Source organism: Limulus polyphemus, unplaced genomic scaffold (assembly GCF_000517525.1).
Source record: "Limulus polyphemus unplaced genomic scaffold, Limulus_polyphemus-2.1.2 Scaffold124, whole genome shotgun sequence".
NCBI lineage: Eukaryota > Metazoa > Arthropoda > Merostomata > Xiphosura > Limulidae > Limulus > Limulus polyphemus.
The window spans coordinates 160,410-171,677 of NW_013665734.1; the positions used below are offsets into that span (position 1 = coordinate 160,410).

Genomic DNA, 11,268 nt, shown 5'->3' on the forward strand with positions numbered 1-11,268 from the left:
TTAGGGACGGCTAGTGCAGATAGCCCTCGTGTAGCTTTGCACGAAATTCATAACAAACAAACAAACAAAGCTTGCTTATTCGTTGTTAAGCACAAAGTTACAATGGTTTACCCGTGCAGTGCTCAACGCGGGTACCAAAACCTAGTTTTTAGTGTTATAAGCCTTTAGACGTACCGCTGAATCACTGGAGTGGTGGTATAATAAGTTATTACTTTCTTTTTGAACTTAGCAATTTAATAAACAACAGCAACAAAAATATATGTTTTCTTGACGCCTTTACGTTCAATTCGAAACTACTCAGTGAGTAGGAAGGCATTTTGTATTGGCCACAGACTAGTATACCTAGCTAAAACAATGCCTTTCATTGTTACATTCTTTATTGTTCTGCTGTAGTTGCGAGTGGCATTCATGAGACCATATCTCGTCCATTCAGAGTAATTTCTATGAAAGTATGGTAGGAGGAACTTGAAAGAACATATCTTATATTTTATCAATAAACACCAACAAATATAATAGTACTAACACAAGCTACTGGGCGATTATCTCGGCTCTCCCATACATAGTTTCGCTACTAAATATAGACTTAGTGTGTATTAGTTCTTAGTGTCTTTAAGTGACAGATGCTCCTTTTTATCGCATTGAATCACAGTTTTATAGCCTACAAAATGCTAATTTGTTACGTATTCCAGGTAGTGAATGACCACATATTCCTATAGTTCACTAAATAGTGTTAATGGCTGTTTCTATAAATATTGATGCCTTTCTCTGGATGTTTTCTGTTAAAATCTATATTACGAATATGCGTCTACAACCAAGTTGTATCGATCAGTTGAAACTAAATAATTACTTTTATACAGCTACACCGATGCAATAATGTAGTGAAACGAGGTTAGTTTAGTTAGAAAGGCTTGCATACCTTATGCTTACTATACAATATCTGGATATTCTGTTAAGAAATTCATAAACATTTATTCATGAATGTGCTAACATTATTTCCCGACTACTCGACACATGTATACATTTATATGCAATGTAAAAGCATCCAATGGATAGCGGACTTTTCTCGCTGACAAGTAGTAAGACCATTTTTACCTTATACCAGTCTGGTGGATCCGAGATGTTGGACAATATAGTAGTTTTCAACAGTAATGGCCACTAGCAGAGCCTATAGCTTTCATCAACATTACTATTTGTTTTAAATTATAAATGTGACAAGGCTTAAAGTGGTCATAAACGTTTTTATACGAGAATGTTATCGGGATTTGAAATAAAAAAATAAAAAAACACGTCATGAATCTCAAACCATATCTAACAATATTATGTGGTACAAATCAATAGTGTATGTGTTTTGTTTTATAAAACTACTGGTGTTATGTAAAGAAAGTATAGTGTACATTAGTATAATTTGTCTCAAACAGTAGCCGGTTCTATAGTGTGTGTGTGCATTAATAACCACGCATCCTTTTCTGCTATGCCAATGGCACAGCCTAGCTAGTATTAATATTAATCTCTTTGCCATTTGTGTTGTATACGCAACGTGTAAATTGTGTCTGTAACAGCAGAAACGTTGATTTAGATGACAAAAGAGATAGAGCAAGTAACATCGTATGCATATCCATCGTCATAGGCACACTGTTCGTGCTATGGACGTATATCTTAGCCCGATTATTTATCAAGTGTTTTAGTAAACCAAGAAAGAAAAAATATCACTGAGTCAGTGAAGTTATTGAGAAGAAATAAATGCCCTAAACAATATTAAGCGTGAAAGATGGCTGTCATTTTAACAATTTAACTATAGATCGTATAGATCGCAATGGCGCTAGATTGTGGAAAAAGTGCAAAACTAGTCTTAGCTTAGTCTGAACAAAAAAAAAAAGCTCAGTTTTTAAGTCAAGTTCAAGGAAAACATCACGAAATTTTAGAATAAAAAGTTTTTGCTTTTATAATGAATCGATGCCTAATCTAAATAACTTTGCTTGTGTTTTAGTCGCTAATAAAAACACGTTTCGAAGTTATCCTAGTCATCGTTTGAATCAACGTTCAGGCTATTAAAGTAATTAAGAGAATATAATTTAATAAATTATCTATCGTCTGTACACTAAAATCACGTCAAAATGTTGGCGGCTAAGTTGTTCGTCGAATTTCGCTCAAAGCTACTCTACAGCTATCTACACTAGACGTCCCTAATTTGAACGTGATAGATTAGAGGGAAGGCAACTAGTCAACACCATTCACCGTTAACTATTTAGCTACTCTTTTACCAACGAAGATTGGAATTGACCGTCACATTATAATGTCCTCATAACTGAAAGGGCGAACATGTTTGATGACGGGTTTCAAACACGCGATCTGCGGATTTCGAGTCTCAGTGCCCTACTTACCAAGCAATGCCAGTCTTGGGTGGCTAAACGAGATTAATACCAAAATATAAGTATGAAGACAGAACTTTGCTTTATAATTGATAAACTAGGATACAGTTTGTTTTATATGATAGACATGTGTGAATTATTGTTATTACTTGTATTTTAAAACTTATAATTTGTACTTTTGAACGTTAAAATTTTTCATTTTCGGAAGAAATAAACTCTTGTGTTCAACCAATAACTTGATTGAATTACCAATAATAATAATAAATAAATCGATGTCATTAATGTTTTGTTTGTCATTTGGCATTATATTCATGAGTGATTGTGCAATCACATGCCCTGAGATTTATTTTACCACAACTTTAAATATTAATGTCTTTGTTGTCGTTAACGAAATGTCTGTCTGTTAGTTATAAAATTTTCTCTTTGTTTCGTGGTATTGTTTTTACAGTGTATTATAAAATTTCCCTTTGTTTTATGGTATTGTTTTTACAGTGTGTTATAAAATATTCTCTTTATTTCGTGGTATTGCTCTTACAGTGCGTTATATAATTTTCCCTTTGTTTCGTGGTATTGTTTTTACAGTGCGTTATAAAATTTTCCCTTTGTTTCGTGGTATTGTTTTACAGTGCTTATATAATTCCCTTTGTTTCGTGGTCATTGTTTTTACAGTGCGTTATAAAAATTTTCCCTTTGTTTCGTGGTATTGTTTTTACAGTATGCCTGTTTGTTCTAGCTGAGTTTTAAGAAAGTTGAGTAGTTATTATTTCAGGGGATGATACTAAGTTCTAAACACAGGGGATTTTTTTTTGGCTACGCGTGTTTGATAGCACGTTATTCCTGATAGTGATATCACGTGTTTTACTTTACCTCTACCTACAAAATATCAGAAACTCGTTACACATGTGTAACTGTTTCACTCTTTTCACTTTATCTCTGTGTTTGTTATTCTTTTTTTTTATTTCGCGCAAAGCTACACGAGGGCTATTTGCGCTTGCTGTCTCTAATTTAGCAGCTAGTCATCACCACCCACCGCCAACTCTTGGGCTACTCTTTTACCAACGAATAGTGGGATTGACCGTCACGTAATAACGTCCTACGGCTGAAAGGGTGGGCATGTTTGGTGTGATGGGAATTTGAACCCGCGACCCGCTTTATCTCTGAACATACAAGTATAGTGTTGGTGTGCTTGTTAGTACGTTCTCTCAGATTGTGAATTCATGTTTCTTTTATGTGTATGATTCTGTGAAATATCAAATACCATAATCTTAACCATGAAACTTCTACTAATACGCTTGATAAGGTACTAATGTGCATCCCTCCGTCCAGACTTTATCTTGGAAAATAATAGAAGCGTTTAGATGAAACTTCCCGGGAAGGAGGAACTTCGAGCAGGCATCTGTAAATTGTGACATTAAGTAATGAAGGTCACGTGGAGGAATGATAGATCAAGTTACCAGTCGTTCACTCATAAGATGTTGCATCGTAGTAATTGTGATAACAATTTAAATCACAATCTTCATTGCTGGCCTTGTAAGTTTTGAGCCAGATTGTGATTGACATTATTATCAAGCTGACTGCCATGTGGTATTACACCCACTGCCATCTAGCGGATCATTATTCGGCAGATTAGGCGTTGTACTATATATAGTTTCTTTCGTTCATCTTGAAGTGGTAAATATGTGATTTGACAACCACATAGATTTTCTGTTTTCTTTGCATCAGTGGGATACGTAATGACACCACAATCGCTCAGTGATTAAGTATGAGGGCTTATAACGCTAAAAATTTGAGTTCGATCTGTGCGGTGCATAGTTTTGCGCTTAAAGTAAACAAACATATTATACGCAATGCATATTTATTATTTACCGTATATGACATAGCTGCATAATATATGCAAAGAAAATCTATCAGTCTATTTCCCGAAATATGTAATTACATAGAAATGCCACATATCAGTTTTAGGGATCTTTTTAAATTGGAAAAGTTACCGAAAAAACTTAATTAGTTATTTGATTAATTGGATTAGTTTTGGGACAATTTGTATTGATTAGAAATACCATTTCGCTCTAAAGGTACGTGCCTAAAACTAGTCATGATTTGTTGTTTTTCTAATGTTTAAACTTACAGACATACTTAAAACATCGTGGAGAAGTACTTTTTCACATCAATTTTATATATTTGACAGTTTCGTATTAAACTCTGATACTGTAAGCGATAACACAACGTTTAATTCCCAAGTCATGCCTGATATTGACAGATCTCACAGTATGCTAACAAAAAGGAAGAGAGGAACGAAGTCACGCAAACATAACATGAAACTTGACTGCACCAGAAAACCACTATATTAACTTATATGCATGATAGGATTAATTTGTTTTGGAAATATTGTACGTGCTTTATAAGACAAGGGGACATATTTTGTATTCAAGTTTCTTTAGCTCTAACCAAAATTCATCAGATGGGCCTCATTTTTCTTCTTCAAAATTCAATTTTGTATAGATTGACGAAGCCCCACTGTCACTTTACCAATACATTTAGTTATTTCTGCCGTTTTTTCCCCTTTACGACCTTAATCCCAACTACTTTGATTTCGGGTCGTTCGGTAATGGTTCTAAGCCAAAATATTTTACACCCAGGTAGCTAGTCCAGTCGGATGAGCATGTTCGGCGACGGATATTCGAACTTGCGACCCTCAGATTGCGAGTCGAACACCCTAAACACTAGGCCTTTCCAAGCTCACTTTACTACTTGTAGTTAATAACATATACTTCGAGAATGAAAGATAAGCCCAAAATGCACACCGTGTTAAAGTCTTATGAATATTTATTGGGTGACCGCGTTCCTCGGTAGGACAGCGGTACGTTTACGGAGTTACAATACTAAATTCCGGGGTTCGATTCCCCACGATTGAAACAGCAGATAACGCAACGTGGCTTTGCTCTAAAATAAATAAACCAAACAAACTGACTGACCGCTTTATTAGCTCTCTCTCTTCTCCACAAAACTCTGTAACACACTTCCTTTGTTTGCATGTGCAAAATAAACTAATCATGTTACACGTCAAATGATTGACATGAGTAATGTAATGGTCAATCTGTACGTGTGGGGATCTATCCAACTTTCACGGGGATAAGAAAGTATAGTTCTAGTGGTCCTTAGAAGCAGTCTGTGGACAAGAATGAGTGGAAGCATCTGATGTGATCTGCTGAGACTTTTTCGCCCTCTTCTGTATTTTTGTTAGATTGAAATTATTAAAAAAAAAAAACATGATGCTAGAGCTAAGATAAAGGTATGGGGAACGTTTTTGCGATACCAGGTTGGTTCTTTGATTATTTTAGAATGGCGAATATTAAGGACATGCACATACCATCTAAGTGTTGTTACTAATAAGACTCATCTCACAATTCCACAGTTTCTTTCTGATGGATAAGAATTCTACCAAAACGATAATACAACAATTTATTATTGACTTGAAGGATATGATGGTGACTTCATTCATTTCCTGTTCACAAGGCAAACACAAGATATCAATCCATTTTGGGGGTGAACTTTAGCATTTATTTTCGTTCTCTGTCGACACTTTTGAACCAATTTCACACAAAGCTATTCGACAAATGGACTAAAAGTAAACGTGTCAACTTCTAACATTTCATGGAGTTTATGTCATGTCGACTGGGGATTTAACCGTGGCCAAACATATAGATTCTAATAAAGTGGCCAGACGCTATATTCAAATATATGAATGAAATTTGATATTTTAAAAAGTGAAATGATTCAGGTATTCTCTAGATAAATGTATTCACTTTACTGTTTATTGACAGAACTGTGGTTTAAAATTGGATCCAATAACCGAACTACTACAGTGAGCTTTAATCATTACGACAAATATTCTATACTATACATGTCTTCTATGGTGTTTTACAAATTCACTTTTAGCATCCTATATTTGCCTATATGCTATTACGTTTCAGTCACATGCAGCTGCGCATGCGCACACATAAATATGATATAGTTTGATTAGACTTAAAAAAGCTCATATCATAAATATTTTTCGTAAGTACTAGGTTTGGTAGATTTCTAACTGCTTACATGAACATAGTATTCACGAAAAAATATATACAACAACGATGTACGTTTCTCTAGAGGCCTGAATTTATTATAACCGTTGTTGTTTGTATTGATAAAATAAACTTGTTTTTCATGTTTCACTACTGATTATCAACCTGTAATATTTATTTTAAATAAGCGTGTTTTAAACAGAAATTGCAGCTTCTAAAATGTTTAAAGACACACACACACAGTTTGATAAAAAAGTTCGCCTCTATTTTTTTTCTGTTTCATATTTCTGACACGTTGCACGATACACGCAACTTTCTGGCAGTGGTAGGTTATGTAAAATACATTTTTAAACATGAGGAACATGCTATACATGTAGATATTAAGATATGCGAACTATTATATTCTTTACGTTTTGCAAAAGGTAAGATGAATTTTAATGAACAAAAAACAAGTGTCACGTAAATTTAATGTTAACATAACGGCTTCTTGAAGTTAGGCACATAATGACGAGTTTTGGTAACGTATTGAAGGACGATCAACTTCAAATATGATTACAAACGGTCATACTTTGGATTTGATCTTGGTTTGGTTTTGAATTTCGCGCAAAGCTACACCAGGGCTATCTGCGCTACCCGTCCCTAATTTAGCAGTGTAAGACTAGAGGGAAGGAAGCTAGTCATCACCACTCACCGCCAACTCTTGGGCTACACTTTTACTAACGAATAGTGGGATTGACCGTCACGTTATAACGCCCCACGGCTGAAATGGTGATCATGTTTAATAGGACGGGGATTCGAACCCGTGACCCTCAGATTTCGAGTCGAGCGCCCTAACCACCTGGCCATGCCGGGCCTATTTTTCTTATTACCATCATATACACATTTTCAGACTTTTCAGGTCACCTGCCTTCCACATACACACAAAATGACAAAATAAAATATCAAGAAAACGGCGTTTGTTTTACTTGCATACTTGTAGTGAAGTCGTTAATTATCGATACCGCAACTGATGCCGGGCCGGATGTGATCTTGTAAATTGTTTGTTTTTGTTTTTGAATTTCGCGCAAAGCTACACGAGGGCTATCTGCGCTAGCCGTCCCTAATTTAGCAGTGTAAGACTAGAGGGAAGGCAGCTAGTCATCACCACCCACTGTGTAGCCCAAGAGTTGGCTTTTACTAACGAATAGTGGGATTGACCGTCACGTTATAACGCCCCCACGGCTGAAAGGGCGAGCATGTTTGGTGTGACGGGGATTCGAACCCGCGACCCTCAGATTGCGAGTCGAGTGCCTTAACCACCTGGCCATGCCGGGTACGATCTTGTAAATACCTACGGCATAGTCGGCGTTCAATTATATATACTGCCAATTAACTACTGTAATTAATCTTAAAGGTCAAGCCTTAGTAATAATTACAGTTACTGATGCTTTTGAATGGCGATAAATTTACATAATGTTGTTTGTAAATAATGCACCTTCGAACCTGTTTTAAAAGGTTCTTTATTATTATTATTAACTAACTACTGTATAAGCAGTAATGATTTGTTTGTTTTGTGTGCTATTAAACACCAAGCTACACAATGGGCTATACCGCGAGTATTACAAAACAAAGCAACGCAGTCATATATTTTGTAATGTGTAACTAGTTAAAAAAAATTATTCCAGGTCCTAATTGCAAAATATTCCAATATCGTCAGTTAATAGTTTGTTGTGATTAAGAAAATATCTTGTTTCATAAACCAAGTGTTTAGCTAGATCTTATAACCATTCAGCTAAATAGGTTATTTAAGTAAAATTAACAAATTAATTTACCATTACACCCGTATTTAAATAAACAATAATTCGAAATAAGTCAAGGAAGTCTATATAATTTGTATCATTGTTTTCTCTGATTATTAAAGTAAGTTTATTTGTTTATAATTAAGAACAAAGCTACACAATGGGCTATCTGTGCTCTGCCCACCACGGGTATCGAAACCCGGATTCTAGCGTTGTAAGTCCGCAGACATACCGCTGTGCCACTGGGGGATATAAAGGTAAGAAAAAACTCAAAATACAAAATAATCTTTATTATCTTAGTCTTCTAATATTATTTAAATTAATAAATTGGAGATAAAACAATAGGTTACAGTTGATAATACCAGTAACTGTACACTAGTAATTCCTCCATGCATTCTAATCATTATAGATTTTAGTTTTTGTGTTTATTGATTTATGATATTTAGTACTTCTAGTTATATATATCATTATTGTACATAATTTAAAGCTACTTTTTAGTTCTGATCTATAACGTTAACTTAGTTTTCATCAGAAATTCTTATTAATTAAAACAAGTGACAGATATTTTATACCTAAATAAAGCACAACAACAACAAAGTTACAAATATTTGCTGTATACGTTATGAATTTATAACCAACATACTAATTTTGATAAACGTTCTCAACAGATATTCATTTTTTTCAGATGTTGAATTTCTAGAAACATATCTTAAAAAGTATAATTAATGAGTGAATTGTTTTAGGAAAAGAACGTATTTTGAGTTGTTTCTTTGCAGAGCTGTAGAAAATGGCCTTAGTGTTCGTGTTTCGTAGCACACAATACCAAAACTGTTGCTGATGGAAGGACAATTTTGTAATAAAAAAAGAGAATGAATTTGAAATAGAACGTTGAAATATTTAGAAATCATTCAGCCTTCCTACAGAAAAACCAAGCCAGTTTACAGGCCTCAGAAAGTTTTAATAATCTCGCAGACTTTCGTGACAAGCTACTTCAATTTATCGGATTTTATTATGTATTTCTAGATACACGTGCAACTAAGTTTATCAGAAAAGTTCTTTTAATTACTATCGATTTTTATACATCTGTAAAAAATTACTACACTGTAATACATAAGAGCTAATATATCTAGGTAATCGCTACTTTAATTTATAGTTACAGGTACAGTTCAAAAAGAAGAAACGGATCTGGACTTTTTTTTTTAATTATGTACCTTTTGAAGTGCCAACATTAGTTTAAATTGTAATACTAGGCTTAACTCACCTTCCAGCTTCAAAGCGATGAAATGTTGAGCAGAATCTCGATTATTTTGTGCATAACACTGATATATTCCACTGTCTTCTTTTTCAAAGGACGAAATTTCCAGGTTGTGATCAGGGGCTTGTCTTACACGATAATTTACAGGAAGAGGACGCTGATCTTTCACCCAAAAAATGGTTTCCACAGGATATCCACTAACATTACAGTTCAATAACACTCGTTCACCATATTTTACGAAACGTACTCTAGGAGACCCTGGATTAATTTCCACTTTCAGGGGTGCTAGAAGAATTGATAAGCAGGCACTATTAGTTGAGAATGCCCAAATAAACTATAAGATAACTGGCTTAAAAACTTAATCTTTGACTAAAGCTACTTCCGAAGTAAATATAGAACGCTTGAAACGCTCTTTGCTATTGATAAACTTGATTTTATGGAAAATCCACAACATTTTTTTACCTAAATAAATTCTTAGTTGAAACGCAGGAAAAGTTGTATTACTGTTCAGGAAAAATAAAAATACTAAGTTCAACAGATATTATTCCTGATAAAGAACAAGATTAGCAAAAGCCTGTACAACCAGAAACAGCCAATATCACTAATCTAGAATATAATATATTGGTTTTGAGTTTTATTGGGATCAATGTTATGTATACAGTGTTTCAGTTATTTAAGTAAATTTGAGAAAAAGCGTGATTTCAATTATTCCTAGGGCAAAGAAAAAAATGCTATAAAAATATAAGGGATTTTTCATAGTGATGTTTTCTCATACTTTACTGTCTGAAAGGCTGGATATAAGCGATTTTTTATTGTGATATTTTGCCATACTTTACTGTCTGAAAGGCTGGATATAAGCGATTTTTTATTGTGATATTTTGCCATACTTTACTGTCTGAAAGGCTGGATATAAGCGATTTTATTGTGATGTTTTGCCATACTTTACTCTCTGAAAGGCTGGATATAAGCGATTTTTCATTGTGATTTTTCGCCATACTTTGCTGTCTGATAGGCTGAATATTAACGATTTTTCATAGTGATTTTTTTGAATGAAATGCGGGATATTAGCGTCTTTTTGTAGTGATTTTTTCCATACATGACTGTCTGAAAGGTGGGATATCATACTGAATCAACTTTGTACTTCTACAATAGATCCAATTATAGCCAACTCCTAAACATTTGTATCATCTTGTGCAAACTTCCAATTTTGCTTGAATCAAACAAAGGAGTAAACACAAAGGATCAGTCCGTAATAGTGCTTGGATTATGAATTCACTCTATGTGTAATATATATCATATGCATGCATTGAAGCTATATGATACGAAAAAACTCCTACGTCAGCCAGCTCAGTCAGCTTATTTTTCATACGTTATTCAGCATTCTATGAATTTACACGTAGTCAAGAAAATTGCATGTACAAAATGCGGCAAACAACATGCACATGGATAGTCTCACCCATAGTTTCTCTAATTTTATCGACTGTTCCATTGCATCTTCCAATTAGATTTCCTTGACATATTCTTGTCTTACTAGATATTCTAATCTACTTTTCTTTACTGAAATTTCACTCGAATTTGAACTTTTCTTTTGTCTTTTTTGTCTTAATTAGCGTATTTGAAAATGGGCTCGAGGTAAGAGATAAACTGTACGAGAAAATGTTTACCAAGACTGTTATTAATTCATTAAAATACGTTATACCAAGATGGTCATCAGTTTGTTAAAATAGGTTTTACCAAGATGGTCATCAGTTTGTTAAAATAGGTTTTACCAAGATGGTCATCAGTTTCTTAAAATACGTTTTACCAAG

The 11,268-nt window shown here is 34.2% G+C and overlaps 1 protein-coding gene across 1 annotated transcript in view; it reads right to left on the reverse strand.

Annotated features, from left to right (window-relative positions):
- LOC111089593 (Down syndrome cell adhesion molecule-like protein Dscam2) overlaps positions 1 to 11,268 on the reverse strand; it is a 57,969-nt gene that overhangs the window by 6,358 nt on the left and 40,343 nt on the right. Inside the window, exon 6 of the mRNA XM_022402399.1 lies at positions 9,467 to 9,745. Coding sequence (XP_022258107.1) covers positions 9,467 to 9,745 — 279 coding nt within the window. The remainder of the gene's footprint in view (positions 1 to 9,466; positions 9,746 to 11,268) is intronic.